This window comes from Physcomitrium patens, chromosome 8 (assembly GCF_059467195.1).
Source record: "Physcomitrium patens ecotype Gransden chromosome 8, ASM5946719v1, whole genome shotgun sequence".
NCBI lineage: Eukaryota > Viridiplantae > Streptophyta > Bryopsida > Funariales > Funariaceae > Physcomitrium > Physcomitrium patens.
Genome location: NC_143417.1, coordinates 335,925 through 362,429, shown reverse-complemented (window position 1 = coordinate 362,429; position 26,505 = coordinate 335,925). Strand labels below are relative to the sequence as shown.

The window sequence follows — 26,505 nt, the reverse complement described above, 5'->3', positions numbered from 1 at the left end:
GTGCCCTTCAAAGCTTAGCTTACAAATCTTGATGCTTCCAAAATTTCAAACGAGTCCAGTTATCAAGCACTGAGAAATGCCTTCCCAAACTCGATTAATCCAAACTGCGAAGGCAGTCGACCCCCTCACACTCAAAATTTCACCAGAAATTCAGTTCACCTCCAAATGGAGCGAGTCTTACCTTGTTGGAAAGCTAACAACAAAAGCTAAAACTACAAAAAAAATCACTTTGGAATTAAAACAATTGAATGACTGATGGAGGGAAATCTGAGGCTCTTGAAATCCTTGGAGTAATTGGGAGGCCAAGGGAGCTATTCACCACAATGAAACGTGTTTTAAGACCCAATGACTATTATTTAGAACTCGAAATCCATGCACACCCACCCACAAAATTCACAATGAGATTTAAAATCTAAATGAAATTAAAATTAGGATTTTTGGCCAAATTTTAGCATGGCTTTGCCCTTCACCAAAAGAGGAGAGAGAGAGGGCTTGGAAAACCAAGCCTCTCTTATACAATTGAGTAGAGGCTCCTAGAAGGGTGACTACATCTCTACCCTTGATTTTTTAGATCCCTAATCTAGATCTATGGCCTTCATTCATCCAAGAGCCAATCTCGTTATCAAGGCTAATGGCCCTTGTAAGTGGTCAAGAAGGCATTTTTTTTGTAAATCTAACTTCACTATTGTGTTCAAAACACCTTTTTAAGCTAAGATCGACTACTCACATGCCCGAATCCATGCTCAATTATAATTTCTATGGAAGTTTTTATTTACAAGGATCTTGGTAATTTTTTTGTGAAATTCTTCAAAATGAGAATTTCATTGCTTCTCTTGTATTTTGAAGGAGAGGTTGCTGATCTTGTTTTCTTCACTCCACGAGGTAAATCCGGTGCCACCATTGCATTAAAGAGACTCCCATTAAGTAGAAGAACCACCATGCCGCTTAAATTTGTTGAAGTTGGAGGAAAAATCCAAAATTACCATTACTAACTTCCCTAAATCTTTTAGAGAATTATAATTCCAACCCCTAAATCATGTGAATGATTATAGACATACTCATTGGCTTTTAGTCAACCCTTATAGTAATGACTAACAACCTCTAAATTATTAAACTAATTAAATTGTTATTCTAATTTTCTAACTCTTATCACTTTAGTCCTAATTAACCTAATTCAAGGAATTAGGCTATGATTTATACCATGAGAGGTTGTAATCCTAAAAATTCTATAAAACTGAATTCTACTTTTATAAATCTTAATCTAACATGTTTAATTATTGTAAAATAGGAAAATAACAAAAATTTAAATTTTAGAGTATAATTGAGAGTTGACATGTGGTGCACCATCTGTAGGCTATTTGCCATGCGAATAGAATGGATCCTTGAGTCTCTTGCAAACAAAGGTAGTGTCTTGTCCCAGGACACATGGTCAATAGAAATTCGAAGAATAAGGTTTTTAAAAACAATAAAATCATAATATAGAATCCGATATCAAATCCTCTCTACTCTAATATCTATTTATTAATATTATAAATTAAAATATTGAAACTCATCCTTCCTCCTCAAATAATGTCAATTTGGAGCACTATAAAAAAAATAATTAGAAGTTAAAAAGTTAAAAATAAAAATAACCATGTCCTCCCTTCTTAGAATAAATTCTAACCTATAAATAATAAATTAATTCAACCGGCCTTCCTCCTCCATCAAAGTGGATTTGGATTAAAAGAAAAGAAGTAAAAATGGAAGAAGAATAATAAAATAGGAAGATGTTAATTACTACATGAGAAACATTGTCTTTTTTTTTAGTAATTTGGACCTAATCTATCTAAATCATCTAATATAAGTTCAAGAAGTGAGATAAGATTGAATAGTAAGAGCAAAAGATGAAAATTACTCACTCAATGCCCTCCACACTATGTCTTGGGCCTAACACATGGAAGAATATTTATATTATATTTTAATTTTATGTATTTTTAATAAATATGTGAATGCCCTATAAATCATACTATCTCGCTTAACTTCATAATATTAACTTCTTCTCTTGGAACTATAAAATAAATAAATAAATAAATAAATAAAGAAGAAAAATTTGAGATATAATAAGAATATTATAAAAAGAGGCACTTAGTTGGTATTTCAGCTTTGTGGTTGCTAATAAATCCCCAATCAACCATCTTTGAAGATTGATTAATATTAATCTTTTATAGCTTCTATTTTGTTCTCCAATAAACTATTTGACGTTAGAAAAATATAATCCACAAAAGAATTTTGTTCCTATCGTCACACTTTATATTCCTTACAACGTTCTGCTGTTGTTCGTGTAAAAAATAATGAGCCATCTAAGGTCTTCAATTGTATAGAGTTGTTGGTAGAGACATCGACCACAATATAAGGGCCAGTCCATATAGCATCAAATTTTCCTGAGAATTCTATTTTTCGTGCATCTTGAAGCATGATCCACATACTAGGCTCCAATGCCCTCTTTTTAATCTTTTTATCAAAAGTTACCTTTCTTTGGCATTGAATGGCTTCAATATTTTGGATTGCCATTTTTCTAAACTCATACAAAGCTTTTAATTGCTCCATCCTATCTTTCACTGATCTGGATGAATACAACTTTTCCTGGATTGCAATCTGTAGTGAAGGTATTTCAAGCTCAATAGGTAAAATGGCTTCTATTCCATATATCAATGCAAATGGTGTAGTCCTCGTACTTATCTTATATGTGATTCTATATGTCCAAAGAGCTGCTGAGAGCTTCACATCCCAATTCCTCTTGTTGTCTACTACAATTTTGCGTAAAATCCTTACTAACGTTTGATTCACTCGTTCTGCTGCTCCATTGGTTTGAGGGTGATAAGATGTAGTTTTCTGATATTGGATGGTAAAGATAGATATGATTTTTTTGACAGTCTCATTGACGAAATGAGTTCTCCTATTACTTATTAAGATTTTTAGGCTTCCAAATCTTGTAATGATATTTTCATATAAAAAAATTATAATTATTTGCTATCTGCACACTTCACTACCTTGGCTTCAACCCATTTGGTCAAGTATTCTGTGGCCACTATAATAAATTGGTTTCTCTTTGAAGAAGTAGATACCATAGGTCCAACATAGTCAATTCACCATTGTTCTAAAGATACTAATGGCAGTAGTGGATGCAAAGGCAATTGCATATATAGATCATTACGTGCATATCTTAGATATGCATCACAACGTTGAGCATGGGCCTTTGCATCTGTAAAGAGAGTGGGCCAGAAATACCCTGCTCTTAAGATTTTTTGTGAGGTGAGTCTTGCTGAAAAATGACGATCACAAGCACTATCATAGCAAGCTTCTAGGATAGCACAAACTTCTTCATATGTCACGCATCTTCTTAGAATTCCATCAATGCCCCTCATGTAGAGCTTTCTACCTAATAAGATAAAATGTGTACTGTTCACCCTAATCTTTTGCCTCTCTTCTTTATCTAATCCTTCAGGATAAGTTTGAGATGATAAAAAAAATTTCAAGTGGTTGTACCATGTAGGAATGGCCTTTATCATGAATAATTTACTATTTGAAAACTCATCATCTACATCCTTCATTCCCAATTTGTTAGAAATCCTTGACAAATGATCCGTTTAGAGATGCATCTTTCCTGGCTTGTAATGAAGTGTATAATCCAACTCTGCCAGCAGTAGTACCTATTGTACAAGTCTTCCGTTTAAGTCTGGCTTATTTGCCAAATATTTGATAGCCATGTAGTCTACAAAAAAGACTACATGATTCATTAACAAATAATGTCAAAATTTCTTTGCCGAGAATACCATTGCCAAACATTCTCATTCTGTAGTAGTGTAATTTCTCTCTGCTGCTGATAATTGCCTACTGGCAAATGCTATGGAATAGTCTACCTTGCTTCTATTAGTTGGTTGATATAATGCACTTTTTAATGCTAGTGTTGGTGCATCACAGTATATATGAAATGGTTTGGAACAATCTGGAGGTCTCAAAACTGGAAAACTAGTGAGTTTATCCTTCAACTCATCAAATCCTCTTTGACACTCCTCTGTCCATTGGAATTTAGTCCCGTTCTTCATTAGGTTAGTGATGGGGGCTGCTGAAGTTGCATAGTCCTTCATGGTATCTCTATACCAACCTATATGACCTAAAACCTTCCGTACTCCACTCACATCTTTTGGTGGATGTAATTCTACTATCACCTTAACCTTCTTAGAGTCTGGTTCTTTCTCTGCTTGAGATACAATATGACCAAGCAATGCACCCCGTCGTACTGCCAAATAAAAATTTTCAAGATTAATGGCTATACCAATTTGACGACATTGAGTTAATGCCTCTTTTACCCAACTTAAGTGGTCTATAGCCTTAGATTGAATACTAAAGTCATCAATAAACACCATCATTGACTTGTGTAAGAGGTCCGAGAATGCATATGTTATTGCTCGTTGAAATGCAGATGGTGCATTGCAAAGACCAAAAGGCACGACTACATAAATGAATGTTCTCCATAGCATGGTAAAGGTTGTTTTATGATAGTCTTCTGGTATTATTGAAATTTGATTATAGCCTCAGTAGCCATCCATAAAAGTATAGAGCTCGTTTCCAGCCACTTTATCTAGAATGGTATTAATGAATAGGAGAGGAAAGTGATCTTTGCAAGTATACTTGTTCAAGGCTCTATAATCAATGCATATACTGAGTTTTCTATTTTTCTTCTTTATCAATACTATTGGAGACACCCAATCCATGATTTCTACTGGTTTAATGAATCCAACTTACAAAAGTCGCTCCAATTCTGCTTTTACTATAAGTTGTAACTTTGGATTCATCCTCCGTTCTTTTTGTCTGATGGAAATAATACCAGGAAGTAAAGGAATGTCATCTTGCACAATGTATGCTAGAATCCCTCTTAGATCTAAATAAGACCATACAAAGACATCCCTAAATTCCATAATTAAATCTTTGTATTGAGATACCTCTTCATGTGTTAAATGAGAGCCAATCTTAATTAATTTGGGCTCTTCTTCCTTTAGTGCCATGTCTATCTCTTGCCAATTACAAGGACATACATGCACAGGGTTTGTAGGTCCATGGTACCAATCCTTGGATACCGGAGGATAGATTGAGAGATTATGGCCTACTTGGATGCCATTTGAAGTCTTTTTGAAGTGCAAAGGGAGTTGAATGTCTTCTTCTTGCATTAAAGCTTTAAACTCTTCTAAATGTATACGATCTATTTCAAATCAGAAGGCTTCTTTTTCTTCCACCTCTTCAAACAACATGGCCAAATTCCAACAAAAAGAATCTGAGGATTCTTCTATAATTGGTATTGCTTCTAAAAAATATAATAATTGTTCCTCTTCCAAATAGGGATTCTCTGCCAACCATTGTGCAAAAGTTCCATCATCTTCATAATCATATAAATCCGGTCCAATGTAATAATTAGGTCCTAGGTCTGTGGAAGATCCCACCAACAAAAATCCAAAGTCTTTTTGTCTTACTACCTTTTCTTCACCTCTCTTTATGAAGAATACAAGCTTAATTAATACAGTTGTTCTATTTTCTTGAGGTCCGTAAATAAAGTATGGTCTTTTTGATAACCAGTTTACAATACCTCCATATTTTTTTAAAAACCTCTGATCTAATAATAGAAGATAACTACCTTATTCTTCTTTCATCCTCACTACTTCAAAATTGAGAATATAATCAACTCCACCGGTCCTAACCCTTAAGTTCTTAATCATACCCAGTGGCTTGCAACTTCTTTAGTCTACGGTCTTCAGATTGAAAATGGAAGGGTATATGACTTGGAGTCCCAACTTCTGCATTGTGGATAGGAGCATGATATTGACGTTACTACCATCATCTACAATAGTACTTGATATAAATTTATTTACAATCTCCACTTCTATTTCAACTGCATCATAATTTTCTTTTGAATTAAGCCAATCCAACTCTTCTTCTTTAATCCTTCGAGATTCTTCAAACTTCTTAGATTGCCTTGGCACTGTGGTACCTTCCTTCAATTATTTTTGCAATAAAGGCTTTAGTTGGATGAGTTGCCTAAAAGATATATTTGCCTTTACACAGGCCAGGTCTTGCCACAAATCATAAGGATCTGCTGGATTGTTCACCTTGGATTTCTTGGCTTTAGTCTTTGATTGGAGGGATGCTTGGAAATCATTGTTATTTACAAATTGAAATTCATCATGATCAAATAGCTCCATCTCATATGCATCTTCAAATTGTACCTCTTTTGCTGTTTTTTTAGTGGTCTTATTGAATTCTTGGAACTGAAGTGATTCTTCTGATGAAGATGGGGATTCCACGTCTTCCACTTCTTTTTCTCTCGGTTCTAAGGGAGTGGTTGTAGCACTTCCTTGTGTAACCACCAAATTTTGTAAGTATAACTTAGATAATAAGTTCTCAATTGGTAGTGCAGATATCAAATTGGCACCTTGTACTGGTAATTTTTGATGCTCCATATAACAATTATCTTGAGAGTTTTGTCCATGTGATAAAGAGACCACACCTTGTAAAGTTTGTCCACAACCATTAGTAGATGATGTATTTGTTTATCCCTCTCTCTATCATAATATAGATTAGGTGGTCCTTTTGGTTGTAATTCAGGCCCCAATTGCCTTATATCCTGCAAATTTTCTGTCGCTTACCTTACATAATTTCCCGCTAGTGGTTGCAATAGAATGACCTTATCAGGTCTTGTGTATCGGTCTGATGGATGAACTCCTCTACAATTAAAACACTTAACTCCATTTTCTACCCAGTATGTACCAGGAATATGGGATTTTCTACATGTTCTACATGGTGGATATCTTTGTTTTTGTAGTTGAGAAGCCTCTTTGCCTTGGTGAAGATGTGGAGGCCTATAAGTTGGTAGTAATTGACTAGCTTGCCTTACATCTTGAGATTGTCGAACATAGGGACAATTTTGCATTGAATGACCTTGTTGTCTACAACTTGGACACCATAATCCTGTTGTATGAGCTCCCGATTCATATTGAAATGATAGAGGCCTTCCTCCATCCTTCATGAAGCATGAAATATGTTCTCTCAAAGTTTCTATGGCCTTAAGCATTCTATCTTTTTGTGCTTCTCTAGCCTTGTCAATATCTGATCCCTCCAAAGTTACTACAGGATTATAAACAGTAGATTCTAAAAGAGGAGGTTCTCTTGAAGCCAAAGGTTGCACAAAATTAAGCTGTGGTACCTGTAGATATGCATATTGACCATATCTTGAATCTTTCATAGGATTTTGTGCATAGACTAGATGAGGGTCATATCTTATTGAAAGGTAGCTAGGAATTGGATCTTCTCTTTCATTCCTAGCCCTTTCATTTTCTTCTTCAGTCTCTTCAATGAATAGAGCAACTCGGATTGCATGATCCAATGTTTGTGGCCTATGCATCCAAATTTCTTGAGATACTGAGGACCGATCTAGTCCTTTAAGAAAGTAATCTCTAATAGTAGTATCATGGAGCAAATCATCCACAAATCTACTACAAACTTCTTTAAAATGCCTTACATATGCTGAAATTTCCTCTGTGGGATGCTGGCATGTACTTGTTAAATCAGCAACTGCTTGTTGTTGTCCCATTCAAGGTTGGAATTGACCTAAAAATGCCATTAATAATTCATCCCATGTCTTGAATGTTTGTGCATTGTGGGACCTATACCATGCATATGCACCTTCTACTAATGTGGTAGGGAACCAAATCAAATAATAACCATCGTTAGACACCATATAAGAGGTCATTAATTCCAAAAATCTTTCTACATGGGTTGTAGGATCTTCATCTCTAGAGCCTGTGAATTATGGTAAATTAGGAGGCATTGTCCTCTCAAGAAGCCCTCAAATATGTTTCAGAAAACTTGGGAGCTGCTGCCATTACTTGATTTGTTCCTCTTCAACCAAATCTTTCTTCTTGAAACCTTTCAATGAAATGATTATCGCATGCAATGGCTCGAGTAATAAATTATTTCAAAGATTCTACTCTCGGCATTGTTAATAATAAATCTTTGAGGCTATCCTTCAATCTATATGAAAATTGATTGATAAGTGCTTTGTTGTTCCAGTCCACGTCGCAAGTAAGGTTTTGAAATTCGACAGCATATGTATTGGCTCATCGTAATCCTTATTGTAAGGATAAAAACTTAGTCTCTGCTACTCGTTCTCGATTACTTTCTTTGAATGTGGCTGTAAACACTTCTAAGATTGAATTCAAATTATAAAAGATTTATGAATCTTTTTCTATTAAAGGTACAAACCAAGAAAGAACACTTCTTGATAGTAGTGCGCCTATGAATCCAACTTGGATAAATCCATTAGGATATTGGAAAGGGAGCAACCTTAGATAGAGCTTGACTTGTTGCAAAAATCCTCGAAATTTTGATCTTGTTCCATCAAACTTCTCACGCATAGTAATCTTTGTCCCTGTCATACTTGTAGAAGCAAAACTACTTGGATTTGGTTGTGACGTTGATCTACTTGCTTCTTTCAACTACATAACTTCTTGCCGCATACTGTGAACTTCTTTTATAGGCATAGGCATAGTACTTCCATGATTCACGTTGAAAATACGTGAGATTTCCACTCTTAGAGTATTGACAAGCTCATCAAGATTTGCCATAGTTACAAATCTATCTCACTTCCATTGAGAGTAGCATCTATAGTCTTTCCTTCTATATACAATTCAAACAAATTCAAAAGTTAAATTAGAGGATGATAATCTACAACCTCTAAAAATAAATCCCACAAAGAAGGGTAATCCACTTTCTTTAAGGAAAATATCAGTGTTAAAAAAAAAGATTTTTTGTTTAAAGGTGGATAGTCTACAACCTTTAAAACACAACAATAGAAGTGAAATAATCCACTCACTCCTAAGACAAGACAGAAACAATATATTAGCACTCTAGTCAAACTGTCAAGGATATGAATCTCAAAGAAAGAGAATTCTCAATACACTCTTCTATCTGTCAAGGACAAAGACTCGATGAGGAAAAATATACACCAAAAGGCTATCTCGATATAATAAGTCAAAATATAAACAAGTAGGTATATTAAAAGGAAACTGGAATGGCTATTGCCACAAGACAAGAAACTAAAGACTCTTGAACCTGGACTAGAAGCAAGAAAGGAGTTGACAAGAGTGAAGAAGCCTTCACTCTTATCTCTATATATACTATCTAACTAGGGGCTACGTGGCGACGTTCTATAGGACCTCCAATATGTGTTGACTTTGTAGGACACATGCCTTGACTTACAAGGCAAGTTTTTCTACGTGTAGGCCACATAGTTAGCTTGATCTTCAAGCTAACAACATGTGTGGCACATGGCCAACTTGTTGACCACGTTTCTAATCCAAAAAGTCAATTAAAGACACCTATGAAGTCAAAGCAGCGTCTAGGAAGTTTCTAGGAAGCTTCTATATTAAATATTATAGAATTAACTTACTTTTATCTACTTTTACTTACTTCTACCTATTTCTATATGTAATTATTAGCTTACATGATTATGGCCGTGACATTACCCCCCCTTCTAGAGACGAGTTCCACGAGGAGCGGTCATCATATGTTGAGGAAATCTATGATGCGACGAATTGTATTCGCCACATACTCTGATCTCTGTTCTCTTCGAGGATGATTGATAGGGCCTCTCAACCATCGGTAGTGTCCCATACCAGGGCGGGAAGACCACCCAGTTATTTGATCATTATTGAGGCCTTCATAACTTCCTTCGAATAGAATATTCGGAACACCATCAGGAGTTGTTCCTACCTCTAGCAAAATCACCAAACATCGGAAGTCCCTTCCCAAATCATGATACCAAACGCGTTGTATCTCACCATCTGTTCGAGGAAGAACATGTCGTTCTTGAAGATCTTCATCTCGATTGCGTCGTCTTGAAGGTTGTGACAATCGTAATGTCTCGTCCGGCAGGTCAGCAAACGAAGGTTCTTGAGTTGAATCCGCTGGTTGTTGGCTCTCCATCTAATTAGCGTCACAAATGTAAAGAAGTTACAAACAAAGATAAGAAATTGAATGTTATCTTGCCTCAATCTTGTCTCTTTTATAAGAGAGATTTTCATCTTGGTTTTGATGGATGTCGTTGATGAAAAACTTTGACTTTAGCTGATGCATTTGCTAGATTCCTGCATGGCTCCCATGTGCGTTCACTAATATCATATCTGCGCCAATGAACAAGATATTCCAGCTTATTTCGGCGCCGCCTTGAGTCTAATATCTCTTCCACCTCAAATTCTTCATTATTATCTACTTCTATAGGAGGCGATGGCATTTGTCTTCTTCCTTGTATATCCACTGTCTTATATGGTTCAAGAAGAGATACGTGGAATACAGGATGGATCTTCATTGACTCCGGTAGATGTAACCGATATGCAACTGGGTTGATCTGTTCAGAAACAGAAAAGGGGCCAAGCCTACGATAGTCCAACTTGTCACAAGGTCGAGTAGTCTTGATATTACGACGAAGTAGCCATACCTTATCATCCACGTTGATTTGTGGTTGCTCCTTACGATATAGATCTGCGTTTATTTTTTGTCGTTCTTGAGCTTCCTTCAATTGTGTCTTCATTATTGCATGTAACTCTGACAACCGATTTGCCATATCTTCTGCTGCAGGATTATCAACTTTTGAAAAATCAAAAGTATCAAGTCGTGGATGATAGCCATAATTGGTAAAGAAAGGTGTTTGTTGCGTGGAAGAATGTACCGTATTATTATAAGCAAACTCTGCCAATGGCAGAAGGGTTGTCCAATCATCTTGTTGGTAGTTGATAGTACACCTTAAATATTGCTCCAAGACTTGGTTTACGCGCTCTGTTTGTCCATCAGTTTGAGGATGGAAAGCCGAAGATAGCTTTATGTCCACTTTTAAAATCTTAAAAAGGGTCCTCCAAAATCTTGACACAAATTGAGTTCCCCTATCCGATATGATATCTTTAGGTAATCCATGATAGCGATAGATATTATCAATGAAAAGCTTAGCTGTTTCTTCACCTGTGATAGATTTTGTACATGGCACAAAATGTGCCATCTTGGTGAAACGATCTACTATCACAAATATAGAATCATAAGATCTTGAGCTTGAAAGATCTGTGATGAAATCCATAGAAACAGAAGACCATGGTTGTTCTGGTATAGGTAATGGCTGAAGAAGTCCGTAAGGTCGATGACGAGGAATTTTTGATCTTGAACAAATATCACATGATTGTACAAAGTCTTTGACTGACTTCCACATTTGTGGCCACCAAAAATCTCTTGATATGAGTTCCAAAGTCTTATTATATCCAAAGTGCCCTGCTGCTGGAAAGTCATGACGTGCTTGAAGAACACGTAAACGTGCTTCTCCTTCTGGAACATATAGGCGTCCTTCAAAATATAATAGATTATTCTTGAACTCAAACTTAGAAGGATCATGAGACTTGGAAGAATTATTCTCGATATCATAAACAAGAGGGTCTGAGGACATACTGGACTGGATTTGCTTGAGAAAAGTTGAATCAACAGTCAATGTTGATTTCATTGCTCGGAGATGAAATTGCTCCGGTTTCAAGAGGACCGTTCTTTGTTGCTCAAAAGCTGCATCTCCTTCTTTTGGTGCAAAATAAGAACGTCTAGATAAGGCATCAGATAAACCTTGTTGTTTTCCTGGCCGATAAGTGATAATGAACTCGAATCTTGACAAAGACATACTCCAACGAGCTTGACGACAATTCAACACGCGTGCTGACATGAAATACTCGAGGTTCTTGTGATCTGTATACACAGTGACTGGACTAGAAGCGCCTTCTAGATAATGACGCCATTCTTGAAAGGAATCCACGATCGCAAGAAGTTCTTTATCGTGGATCTCATAATTGATCTCGGCTGCTGAGAATTTTTTTGAATGAAAAGCTATCGGATGGAGTTTGTCATCTGTTCCCATTTGTGATAAAACTGCACCCAAGGCAAAATCTGATGCATCTGTTTCCATAAAAAATGCCTTGGAAAAGTCAACACGATATAAGACTGGTGCAGAGACAAACGATGTCTTCAAGGCTTCAAATGCTGCTTCTGCTTCTTGATTCCATTGAAATTTATCTTTACTAGTCAAGCGTGTAAGTGGAGCTGCAACTCGTGAGAAATCTTTGATGAAGATCCGATAGTAATTGGCAAATCCCAAGAAACATTGGACATTTCTTACTGTCCTTGGAATCTTCCAATCCATGATTGTTTGGACTTTCTTAGAATCCATCATTAGACCATCATTTGAAATGATGTATCCTAAAAAGTCAACTTGAGTAGTGTGAAATACACACTTTTCCATCTTGGCGTACAATCCTGCATCTCTAAGTTTTTGTAATACTTGACGAACATGTATTTCATGTTCTTCGACGTTCTTGGAATAGATCAAGATATCGTCTAGATAGCAGATGACAAAATTGTCTAAGAATTCACGAAATATATCATTCATGAGATGTTGAAAAGCAGCTGGTGCATTCGTGAGTCCAAAGGGCATGACATTATATTCGAAATGTCCATACCTGGTTCGAAACGCAGTCTTCCATTCATCTCCTTCTTTGATCCGTACTAGATTATATGCTCCTCTTAGATCTATTTTTGTATAGATCTTAGCTTGATTCAACAAGTCAAGGAGTCCTGATATCAAAGGTAATGGATACCTGTTCTTGATTGTGATCTTGTTGAGTCCTCGATAGTCAACACACATTCGTAAAGATCCATCTTTTTTCTTTACGAATAGAATTGGAGCTCCTGCTGGAGATTTTGAATGGTGTATGAAATTCTTCGCTAAATTCTCGTCAATGTATGTCTTGAGTTCAGCCATCTCATCTTGCGATAAACTGTAAATTGGTCCAAATGGTGGCTGAGTTCCTTCCTTGAGGTCGATTGAACAATCATATGGGCGATGCTCAGGAAGAATATCTGCATTCTTTTTCTCAAAAACATCTTGATACTCCTGATATTGACTTGGAATGCCACTTGAAGTCTTTACGTTTTCAGAAATAGGTGCAGCATAAATAGCAAAAGTTGATCCTTCTTTTGCTGCGTGTATAAATGCTTTTGCACCTATCAGTATGGGTTTTACTATACTAGACTTATAATTTTTTACTTGGTTGGTAGAATTATTAATAACGCTCTGGAAAAATTCAAGTTTACGTAAATTCCAATCTATTCGAGGGTTATATTTTTCTAGCCAGGATAAACCTAAAATAATTGGATTGGACGGGGATTTAATTATGTTAAAAGCTATGTAGCTATCATGACCGTCTATTGTTACTTTTATAGGATGAGTTTCATGAGTGACATCTCCAGAAGACAAGCGACGACCATCTATGACTTCTACATGTACTGGTTTAGGTTTCTGTACAAAGGGTATTTTACGACTTTTAACAAATTGTTCATCTAAAAAACATGCTGAGGCTCCCGAATCTAATAAAGCAGAGGCTTTGTAATTCTTAGGTCCTAAATATAAGTCTATTATAAAACAAGGAGAGGGTTCTGAGGAGAGGATAGGACCTTCATTAGGAATTGTACAAGGTTCCAGCTGCACGGTCCCTATTGTAGCTGGACGAATCCGTTTTCCGACATGTTGTCTTCTTTGACCGTCGTATCCCTCATTTTATAGTTGCGTCGTTTCTTTGGACAGTGTTGAGCAATGTGCTTAGGTTCTCCGCAATATAAACATAATCCTTCTTGACGACGACGAATCTTTTCTTGCTCAGTTAGGGGTTTAAAACGTACCGCGTCAATTTGCATGTCTTCTACTTCCGAATGTACGTTTGGCAAAGATGTTGATGTTGCCATTGAGTAATAACGTTGAGGTTTCCGTGAATGATTCTCAGATCAAAATTCAAAAAGTCGATTATCACATTTTACCGCAAAATCGATTGCTTGACTCAAAGTTTGAGGATCAGGTAAATTGAGCATCAATTTCTTTACTTTGTATTGCAATCCATAAAGAAATTGACTGATGAGTGCAGCATCATCCTACTTGATGTCAATTGCAAGTTGTCGAAATTGTGAAGCATATACTGTTACTGAGCGATTTCCTTGTCACAGAATTCGGATCTTATTTGTTGCAACACGAGTTGCATCGTGTTCACCATACATAGATCGAAACTCTACCATAAAAGCTTCCAAATTGTCCAATATTGGATTTTGTTGTTCAAGAAAAGACGAAAACCACGATAATGCAGAACCAGAAAGTAGAGTGCCAATAAATCTGACTTGTGATCCTGGAGTTGGATAGCTTTGCGGTTGAAGTTCAATTGCCAATTGTACTTGATTGATGAACCCTCGAAACTTTGATCTCGTACCATCAAATTTCTCAGGTAAGGCAATTCTTGGTTCTCTAGTGCTTATAGGGTGTTGTACAATTGGAGAAGGAATGTGATTTGTTGTAGATGTTGAAGCAGCTCCGATCATCTCTATATCTCCACTTTCTGCTATTCTTGTTCTTTCATGTGTTGGTGAATTGAGTTGATGCATCGCAAGCATTAACTCCCTCATTTGCTCTTGCATTTGTGCCATTGCACTCTTCATTTCAACAAGTTCAGCCATAATGACACTAAGAAGAAAAATTTGTTTGATATTGCTCAAGACAAAAGAAAAGAAAGACTTGATAACAAAGAAGATACTAAGAACAATATCAGTTTAGAAGTGGGTAATCCACAAACTTCTAATATGCTTATGTCTTGTCAAGAGAAAGGGGTAATCCACTCTTACTCAAGAAAAAACAAAGCTCTGATATTGTAAGTGTACTCTTGTCAATCTGTCAAGGACAAAGACTCGATGAGGAAAAATATACACCAAAAGGCTATCTCGATATAATAAGTCAAAATATAAACAAGTAGGTATATTAAAAGGAAACTGGAATGGCTATTGCCACAAGACAAGAAACTAAAGACTCTTGAACATGGACTAGAAGCAAGAAAGGAGTTGACAAGAGTGAAGAAGCCTTCACTCTTATCTCTATATATACTATCTAACTAGGGGCTACGTGGCGACGTTCTATAGGACCTCCAATATGTGTTGACTTTGTAGGACACATGCCTTGACTTACAAGGCAAGTTTTTCTACGTGTGGGCCACATAGTTAGCTTGATCTTCAAGCTAACAACATGTGTGGCACATGGCCAACTTGTTGACCACGTTTCTAATCCAAAAAGTCAATTAAAGACACCTATGAAGTCAAAGCAGCGTCTAGGAAGTTTCTAGGAAGCTTCTATATTAAATATTATAGAATTAACTTACTTTTATCTACTTTTACTTACTTCTACCTATTTCTATATGTAATTATTAGCTTACATGATTATGGCCGTGACACTTTCACTGAAGAGAACTAGAAAGTCACTCAAAAGGTGATGTAATATTAACTAGAATGGCTATTGCCAAAAACAAGAGGACTAAAAAGTCTTGAAACAAGACTACGACTAGAAAGGCATTGACAAGAGTGAAGAAGGCTTCACTCTTGCCTCCATATATACTATCTAACTAAGAGCTATGTGGCGATGTCCTATATGACCTCCAACATATGTTGACTTTATTAGCCACATGTTTTATCTTGCAAGGTAAGTTATCTATGTATGTGCCACATAGTTAGCTTGTTCCACAAGCTAGTACATGGAGATAATTTGTTCCACAAGCTATCAATACATGGTTAGCTTTTTGGCCAAGTTTCTAACCTACAAACACATCTAAAGTCAAAATCACATCTATAAAGCTTCTATGAAGCTTCTCTAGAAGACTTTATAAAATTATTCTATATTTACCTACTTCTATTTAATCATATAAGTAACTATTGATATAAATATATATGTCTATGACAAAATTTTCTAGTAGCAATTTTTCCTTCTTCAACTATTAACTTCAATTCAAAAATAGTATGTAGCTTGATATTGAAGTCTTCTAATACGATGCCAAATTTCACATAGATCTAATTAAAAGATCTTCAAATATCATAGAAACTCTATCTAACTTCAAATTGTCAATTTCTAATACCCTCTTGTATCAAAACCTAGATATCTCTCAATTGCTTAATTAGATTATTACAAAATTTTATACACACTAAGCATACTCAATCAACCAAATATTTTCAAATTTTAAACTATAGATGTAATACCAATTGCATGAACTAGCCAATAGTACTAGTCCTAATTATATTGTATAAGTCCCAAATCACTAATATAAATCTTAACTTTGAACAATAATTGCAAAGTCATTCAAAACCCTCTAAAAAAAAGCCTTATATCACTAAAATCAACTTGAAGCTAGCTCCCAAATCCTGATTGCTAATCTTTGAATGCCCTTTACTTTATCTTAGGTAATCATTTTAGTGGCTAGTCATCTGATTTTGACCCAGTTCAATAAATGATCGACCCTAGGGTATCAATCTAATCTATCCATTGGTTTTTTTGTCCAATCCTACCTTCAACTTAATTCTAGTATTAATCATGCTAATTATTTATCTCTTTTAATCTGATTTTTTGAATTTATGGCCTTTCTAAGGTAGTAAAAGAGTTTCTACAACCTAGAAGATAAAATTACTAACCAACCTTTAACATACTAGCTATTAAGACAAGAAAATAAACTAAGAGACATTTTGTAAAAGCCATGGTTAAGTATCTTGAATTATTATTGAACTAAGATGATTAGATATTAATTAAAATTTTATTTTTGATTATATTTTCACCATATAGTCATATTACAATACAACATCTATCTCCTCCAAATCTACACATCTTTTAATATGTACCAAATGAACCATATGTCGTAATTGGTATCATACCATCTTTTTCTTTTCTTTTTTTTGTACTTTTATAATTACGCTTTATAATGATACTCTCTAAAATCCTTAAATTCTTCAACAACTCTAAACAATGGCTTTTCTTACAATATATTTTGATTTTGTTCATGATTAGGAAGCACAATTAGAAATTATATTGCTTTTCTTCTATCTTCACTATGTATCCTTGCATAGGTAGAACAATCATCAAATACTTTTGTTTCCATCCATATCGCTATAATATAAGATTCTCCTAAAATCAATGGATAAGACATTGTAACTTGAATAAAGAAATGTTACTCTATTACTACATCTCCAATCCAAATTTTAACATCTGGACAAACTCCATATAATTCACCTTACATATTATTAGCTGCTTGTATTACCTATCTATGGTCCACATCAATTAACTATTTCTATTTTTTATAAAGATCCTTAGACATAAGATTTATTTCAAAACCGTGATCAACTAAAACAACAACCAATTCTTCTATATCTCCTATCTTTACAAATACTTATGTAGTTGTCCTTGTCCAATGCTTTTGAGTATAATGGCTTAAAACTTCTTTTTTATTTTATCACTTTGATCATTAAAACGTATTCTTTGATGATGACTCCTCCTCTCACTTGTTGATTATTTGCAATAATTATCAAGTACATCTTCTTCATCCTCACATATGTATACATCAATAGCATGACTCAATCTAATTCTACTCATTAATTATCTCTTCTCCTTAATATTATTAATAATAACATCATATAATTCTTTCTTGGCAATTCTCAAAATCTCCATCAATGTATTCTCAATCTTAGCATTGAGTACACGTTCTTCAAGCATCTCTTTTAAATCTGTTGCTACTTCAATATCAGAGAGTAGTTTATAAGTTATTAACTTATCTTTGTCTTTTATATCTTTTGATTTTCTTTTTGACATTGCTGAAATATCTTCTATTAATAATTCTTATGAAGCCATCTTACTAGCCTTGTCTCCTTGAGTTTGTCTCTGAGAAGAATTTTCTTGTCTTATATCATCAAAATTTCTTCTTTTCTTTTCTTCCATCAAGGCTTCATGGTGGCTCTTAGCAATATATGCATGAATCAAAAGAGCCTCTACATGATCTTTTCAATCTGTTATACCATGTATTGTAGCTGTAGTTCTCAATAATACTTCCCAATGTATTTTTCCTTTTTGCATTGTAGAAATGGAAAAAATCTAAAATCCACTTGTCTCTATACTTCTATCAAAATCATCATCTATCCTAGTACTATAACTTTTAGCTTCTATTTTCCTAAGCCCATGTACATCCAATTAATTCTTAACTAATGCTTTTATACTTTTCTTACCAAAGTTGGTTTGAAAAAGATGACCAGTATCTTTCAATGCCACTTTTCCATCTTTCTAAAAAATAATGTCTTGTTGTATTGTCTCATTAAATTCACTACAATCTTTTTGAAAATAAAAAATATCGTTATACCAAATACATCTTTATACATATTTTTGTTTAGAATTAGCCCTTGAATTATTTATAGAAGTCTTTTCTTCAAGCCTTGTAAGTTTGATTAAGAGATCTCGCATCCTCAAAATAATCTCTTCAAGTCTTATGTCTTCTTTCTTTAATGTAGACATTGGAGGTTGAATAATAGACATTGCCAATTGTGTTGTATGCACTTGAGTTTTAGGTGCTTATACTACTCTTAAAATATTAATCTTATTCTTTTTTTCTCTTTTTACAAGCAAATCCATCACATCTTCAACATTTTTTTACTTCGTTGTCAATCTTTCCTCTTCTTCTTTGTCTTTAAGTACCAACTCCAATTTTTCTTGTAATTTTTCATCGGTAGCTTGAAGAAATAACTCAACTTTGTTTGGTTTCAATGTTAATTTTTCTAATTTTGATATTTGAGAATATTATCTTTTAAATTCCTTCAATAATTTTTTTGCTTATAAATTCTTATTAGATTACTCAATCTATTTCAAAAATAATTTCTTAGTAACATAATTAGTATCTTCTAAGAAATATTTGTCTTTTAATGTATATAAAAATTTCTTCCATGAATTTCCATGATGCTTCATAATTGATGTAACATATTTTCTTATCTCTAGTATCATGGCAAGTTCAAATAGTTCAATCATCTTCTTTTCAAAAACTCAATTTAATTCCATTTTTTGTACATAACATCTTAAGTACTTTGAAATATTTCTTCCATGAAATTAGTCAATTTTATTGATCACTACTTGTAATGCTTTGGTTGTTAATGTCTCTTTGCAATCATTGCTTTGTTGCTATTGCATAAATAATGTAAATGCTTGAAACATATTTATAGTGTTTGAACCAAATTACATCCACCAATAAAAAAATCCATTTAAAGCTCTACTTGAAGATCCACTTGAAGCTCCATCTAAAGCTCCATTAAAAACTCCAAATTCAACCTTCTTTCTTCCTTGTGCCATCAATTTCAAATAACCACAAATACAATCTAACACCTTCTATTTCAAACCTTCACATTGGATTCACCACTTATGTTGTAATACATGTCATCTTATTTGAAAATGCATTGGGCACCTAGCTATGGAAGGTGAAGTCATGTTTTACAAATATCTAAGAAACCTTAATAAGTTTCACTCATATAAGAAGAATGTAATTCGAATTTTAATTCAAAAGTACTTAAAGCTAATATAAAGTACTCAAAAACACTCTTTTTAATAACCTCAACTATACATAAATCCCAATTGTCTTATTACTTTCATAATTAGGTAATTTGATTTCTCCTTGTAAACTCTAATCTTAGTTAGTGAGCTTTGGTGAGCTATAACTCCTAATCTAATTGTCCACTTGGTGCAAAATTTTGCACACAAATGTGATAATAAATCTTTTATATATTCAAAAAAAATTCAAGCTAATTCAATTTACAAATTGTGAGAAAAAGTCCAAAAACCGCATTGATGTTACTTGGTTGTCAACTTGAAAGTTGATGCAAATATTCTAATAGTAATTTCTCCTTTTCTAACTATTAACTTCAATTCAAAAACAATAAATAGCTTAATATTGAAGTCTTTTAATATTATGCCAAATTTCACCTTCATCCAACTAGTAGATCTTCAAATATCATAGAAACTCTATTCAACCTCAAATTACCAACTTCTAATACCATCTTATATCAAGACTTAGATATCTTTCAATTTCATTATTAGAATAATACAAAATTTTATACACACTTAGTGCACCCAATCAACTAAATATTATCAAATTTTGAACTATAGATGTGACACAAATTGAATGAATTGGCCAAGAGTGCTAGCCCTAATTGTATTGTATAAATCCCAAAACACCAATATAAACCCTAATTTTGAACAATAATTGCAAAGTCATTCAAAAACTTTTAAAAACAAGCCTTACATCACTAGAATGAATTTGAAGTTAGCTCCCAAATCTTTGTTGTCAATCTTTGAATGCTCCTTACTTTATCCTAGGCAATCATTTTAGTGGCTAGAGGTCTGATTTTGACTCAGTTCCACAAATGGTCGACCTTCATGTATCCATCTAACTTATCCATTATTTTTTTAGCCCAATTCTACCCTCAATTTAATCCTAGTATCAATCTTTATCTATTTTTATCTACTTTGTCCTAATCATATAGGTAATTATTAGAAGAAGCATGTATATTTGTAATAGTATGTATATTAATATGCAATATTGTAAAGATTTTTTATTAAAAAATAAATACACAAACAACCATAAAGGTGAGCTTAACAAAGATATTAGCATTTATTATACATAGTGTATGCAACTACTAAGCTTATAGAGTTTCTTTGGTATACAGTAGTGACAACATCCTTTGGAGCTATTCTTATAATAAGTATCTGAGCATCAATAAGCATTAGAGCTTTTTGTGCATATTAGAGATGACAAGCAATTCAATATTTTACCAATAATACAGATGGATCATGATTATGACTTCTATTTTGAACCAACAAGTGATAGTATTTGTCTACATACAAACAACTATAGAATTCAAATAGACACCATCTTAATCACATGGTTGAATTATGTTTAATTTTTTTTTTTTTTTTTTTTTTTTTTTTAGATCCATTGTAAGTGCAACCTCTATTATACCTAAAGATGACATGACCCTTATTAAAGCAACGTTGATGAATTACATAACATTAAATGTGTGTATATGAAGATAAGTATTTTTTTTATATCTTCATATATATCAAATGATTTCTCTAGTTGAGGATTTATATTGAATACATTTTTCATTTTGAAATAGAACAACACCAAAGAGCCTATTGCTTCCTTCCCTAAATAAAAGATAACACAATAGAAAATTACAAAACTAAGATTGTAAAAGTGTAACATGGTCAAAGTGACTTATACAAATTTAGAGTTGCAATGAAATAGGCAACATGAACATTATAAATATATAGCATCCTATTCTTACCATTTATTATAGCTACCAAATTTGAAGTATTTTATTAGTTAAGTCTCTATAGATTTTCTATTTTTATGCATATATTAACCATGATTAATCCAATTGCTCTTCCAATAATATTTATAATAACATATTGCACCTTAACAATCTATTTTTCAATTTTACATTTATATGGGTACTATTATAATCAAATAATGATATAATTTTTCATAATTTTCATGATGGGTGGATCAAATTGATGGCTGGTGGGGTTGATATATATATATATATATATTTTAAACCACAAAAGTTTATCCATCATCCATCCACTCATCCAGCAACACATTCATCTACATACTGACATTCATCCAACCATTCGTTCATAGGCTCATCTGTCCCTCGACTCATGCATCCATCTCCATGTTCATCCATCCACACAAGACTGGGGCTGCTAGAAAGGGCACAAGCAAGAAGAAGCAGCTGGAGAGCGTGGCAGAAGAAAGAAAGCAAAGCAAAGAGAAGAGAAGAGAAAGGGGGAAAGGAGGAGGGGAGTGAGTGAGTGCCGTGTATGGTCACACAACTGGGGCCTTTCTCTGTGTCTCTGCCCCGTCTCTCTCACACCTGCAGTGTGCCCAGCAATCCCCCCCCCCCCTTTCATTTCCTGCATGTTTCCTGCCTTCCTACTCTCTCTCTTCCCTGCTGTTGCCCACTTCTCTCCTCCATCCACACACTCTTCCTCACCTGCTGATGCTGCTGCTTCTCTCTCATGTGCTTGCTGAGTTCTGGGCATTCTGCCAGCTCCCCTTCTTCTGTATGTAACAGTGCTGCTTGTTTGTTATTTGAGCCCAACCCAACGCTTTCATGTTCAGGTCATTCCAGTAGTCCTAGTTTTGACTTGGACCTTCTTTTCTTGCCTTTTGAGGCGTTTTGGTTGAGTACTCTGAGTCGCTGATTCGCTTCCTAGGGAGCTATCTTTCGCCCCATTTGCTTTATTGGATTTCAGTGCCTGTCCGACTCGAACCTTAGCTTGGAATCCACTCCAGTGATATTGATTAGAGAAGCAACCTGCAGATGTTATTGCTTTGTTTTATTGACATTGAAAAGACTTGAGAAGACCGCATCGGGCTACTGCAAGTGTATACATATTGTCAAGGACAGAATGGATCCCTTGAGCCGAGTGGAAGAGAGTGTCCCGACTGAGTTGATGTCAGAGCATATTATCAATGAATTACGTCCAGATCAAGAGCTTCGCATCTTCCGCAGCACATTTTCATCTGATCCCGTCGTTGTGCCACCCCCCGGGTTGACCTTGCACAGTTACGTCCTACAAAACATAGAGAACTATCTGGACAGGGTGGCATTCTTGGACGCAACTGATGGGCATCAGTACACATACGGTCAAGTGCTACAGCTGCTTAGAAATGTTGCAGCAGGGCTGTGGTTTCAGTTCGGTATCAGAAAAGGCGACGTTGTGATCATCGTATTGCCCAACACTACTGAGTATTTCATATTCGTGATTGGCATCATTTCACTTGGTGCTATTTACAGGGGGTCAAATCCAGCTGCACATGAGTCCGAGATTCAGAGGCAAGCTAAGCATTCCGGAGAAAAACTTGTCATCACAGACTTGAAAACGCACAAGAAGGTTGAAGCCCTGAGCCTCCCTGTTGTGGTGGTAGCTGAGGACGTGCCAAAAGGATCGCGTTCTTACACGTCTCTGTTCGAGGCGGACGGGTCTTTAGCTCCCACGGTAGAGATCTCGGAGCACGACGTGTGTGCATTACCATACTCTTCAGGTACTACAGGTGTACCGAGGGGCGTCATGATCACTCATCGAAACATTGTTGCGAACTTGAACCAAACCGTGCCCGACGTTGAGAGTAAGAATGTAGATGGAATCATTCCGGATGGCGAGCGTGTGGTCCTGGGACTCATGCCTTTCTTTCACATCTATGGTATAATCGGAATTTGCTGTGCGACAGTGCGCATGAAGGGCAAAGAAGTGGTCGTGACCAGGTATAAAGCTGCACATCTCCGCACTTGATTGCTGGAGCACCAAATAAAATAAAATAAAATAAAAAAACACTAATCATTTTAACTTCCCTCTCCGCATCTGAATCTAATTCAGGTACAGCTTGGAGGAATTTCTAGACATACTGACGAACTACGGCGTTACATTCGCGCCTGTAGCACCCCCGATACTTCTCCAGCTTGTGAAAACCGACTTTGATAACTTGGACTGCAGCAAGTTCAGACTGAATTCGGTGTTGACCGCTGCAGATCCGCTGGGCATTGAGCTGCAGAAGGCCTTTGAGACAATATTTCCAGGAGTTGAAGTCCATCAGGTGAAAATCGTGGACCACAAAAACAGAAGTGTTCTATGAAAGTCCATAGTAATCAGTTCTTTGTCTTACAGTGAACATCATGCCTGTAGGCATATGGATTGACTGAGTACAGCTGCGTGACTGTCTCACATTGCATCTGCAATCATGGAAGAGGACCATCCAAGCCGGGCACTGTGGGATTCATCGTGCCAGGATTGGAAGTGAAGTTTGAAGATCCAACTTCTGGCTTGTCGTTGCCTGCAAATTCATCAGGGGAGATTTGTGTAAGAGGCGAACCCACCATGAAAGGTAACAATTCCATCAGTTCATGGGATTTCCCAGTCTTCCTGGCAATCCTTCGTCAGCACGATCACTGGTTGCGCAAGCAGATGGTTTCTCACATTCATTGGCATCCAATGTTGATGATCTCTTGTTGAACCCCTTAAGGAATTTAATTAGGAACAGGAGATGTTAAAATTATGGACGTGTCGTCCATTTTAAGCAATAACACCTTAAACGATTAGACCATACTGAAAATTACAAAATATCTTTACTTTAGTCATAAAGATTCTTTGATAACGAGTGTATAAAATATGTTCAATCCCGCGCAAATAGAGCTAAAAATTCTCAATGTCTTCACCCACGAGGGTTGAGAAAGGATCCTTTTGATAAATGAATGTCTGGATGTCGCCGTTTGATGTTTTGAAATGGAAACAAAATGTTTTTCACACCCTTGGATGTGTATGAGCTTGTGGTTTCCGATGTGAAATTCAGGGTACTTCAAGCATCCAGAAGCAACAGCGGCGACCATAGACTCTCAGGGCTGGCTCCACACGGGTGACATTGGTTACATTGACAACGATGGAGATATCCTCATCGTTGAAAGAATGAAAGAGGTCATCAAATACAATGGCTTTCAGGTATGGTACTATAGTATTATTGAAATTCCCTTCAGGTAATGCAATGTAGCGTTAAATCATCCGTTTTGAACACGTCACACTTCACTGAAATGATCTTGAGAGTTTGCTATGAGAGTTGTGCAGGTTCCCCTGCCGAGATAGAAGCAATCCTGATCTCTCACCCAGCCATAGCGGACGCTGCAGTCGTACCGTAAGACTTTTCAATCTAATAACTGCTAGTGATCATTTCAAGTCTATTGATGCCGATTCAAAGTTCAATAGCATTCTGTTGATGAGTTTACTTACTTCCAAACTCAGATTTGCAGAATTCCAGATGAAGTGGCAGGAGAGATTCCGGGAGCTTGCGTGGTGCTCAAGCATGGTTTTGTCGTTCCACCAACCGAAATCCAGGCGTTTGTGGCTTCCAAGGTGTCGTATCTTGCATTCAGCTCACGAATCAGGAGCGAAATTCAAGTCACTGTTCCGCACTAACTTCAATCTTAGGACAGATGTGAGTTCCTTCAATCGTCAAAATGACAGAAACCACCTGATGGTATCCTGGGTGTTTTCTTTCAACAGGTTTCTACGTACAAGCAGATAAGGCATGTCGAGTTCGTGTCATCCGTACCCAAGTCTCCGGCGGGCAAAATCCTGCGGCGTGTGCTGAAAGAGCAGATTGTAAAGGGATTGCGGCGCACCAAAGCGCAACAGTAACAGTCAGCTCAAACAATGAATCTTCGGGTCTATCCAGATTATAATTTAGATCTTCAGGAAAATCATGTAGTATCTATCGTATGCTCTTCAATTCCACTGCTATCCATTGTATCAAACGGGCTGGTGAGGTATTTGCCAAGCTCATGAGTTCACAGACTTGACGAACACTTACACACGCGAGAGTACTTCCAAGGTTGCTGAGAATCCTGTGAGTCACCCCTCAGCGAAGGATGAGGCCACTACCGCGGTGCAGGATGAGCTGCACATGACTTTTTCAACTAAGAAGCTTTCCGTGGACTAGGGCCACTTTGTCAACCTGGTCTTGTGCCGACCACCTGTAATGGGGCCTACAAGTGATATTCAAAATACTGGACCTGCACATCCTTTGAAAGAATCCTGAAAGGTGAAAGTTCAACGCAACATAACTCGCCCCCATTGGACAGCATCTAGCCTAGCGTTTCCATTCGATCTCGCATCCTTGCAGCAGTCAGATAAGGTGAAATGCCGTTGCCTCTTACAGTGCAGCTGCACCACTGTCCACCGAGATAAAAGCTTTCGACGTTTTTTCAACTTTTATTTTTTTCTTGAACTCGTTTCAGAACTTTGTCAGAGCTCTGCTCATGACTTTTCAAAAAGGAATATTACAGAATAAATAAATAAAATTGAGCGTAGGTAAGTTAATCGAAGGGGATCTCGAATCCCGGTGAGCTGTATTACCGTTGTGGAAACGCTGCCAATTTATGCATTGTTCAAGTGATGTGGAAAGCCATCACACGAGATCAATGGTACCGCCCAACCTCGCAACCCAAGCATGCAGAGCCTTGAATGAGATGCTCAGAAGGGCACCGTTGTATGAATCTTCTCCTTGGGTGGAAGTAACGTGGATCAGACTCCGACACGATGGCCTGTAAAATCCTCCCAACTGTGCAAAGCTCCTTCGTTCTTTGAATGTCATAAGCACTCTGCTTCAAGTAACACCGAGGTCCTCATCAGTAAAATGACGTTACTTGGCAAGTTTCCTCTGTAAGTAGCCATGAGTTCATGTTTGTTAGATTAAATCAATGAGATGTCGTGCATGCGTAATTTCCAAAACGATGGTGATATTTATCCGAAGTTGTTACTTGATGTTCGTGTATTTTACGAGATCTTCCTTGCTATGCGTCATGTCTACCTTGTGATTTTTTTTTAAAATTACAACCTTCTCAGGTTATCTTTGGTAATAAATTTATAAATCATTTGTTAGAATGATAACGTCATAAAACAAGGACATGAAGTAGAAACCTATGTAGAATCAATTTGAGATAAATCTTCAATTACAGTTTCAA

General features: G+C 36.0%; 1 protein-coding gene across 1 annotated transcript; it reads left to right on the top strand.

Annotated features, from left to right (window-relative positions):
* Nucleotides 1-22,402: 22,402 nt before the first annotated feature.
* Nucleotides 22,403-25,180, top strand: LOC112285944 (4-coumarate--CoA ligase-like 1). Its single transcript, XM_090252781.1, has 7 exons — nt 22,403-23,259; nt 23,372-23,588; nt 23,678-23,876; nt 24,342-24,492; nt 24,603-24,677; nt 24,793-24,895; nt 25,046-25,180. Exons 1-7 carry the CDS (start codon nt 22,403-22,405, stop codon nt 25,178-25,180), a joined length of 1,737 nt encoding a protein of 578 aa, XP_090108907.1.
* The last annotated feature ends 1,325 nt before the right edge of the window (nt 25,181-26,505 follow it).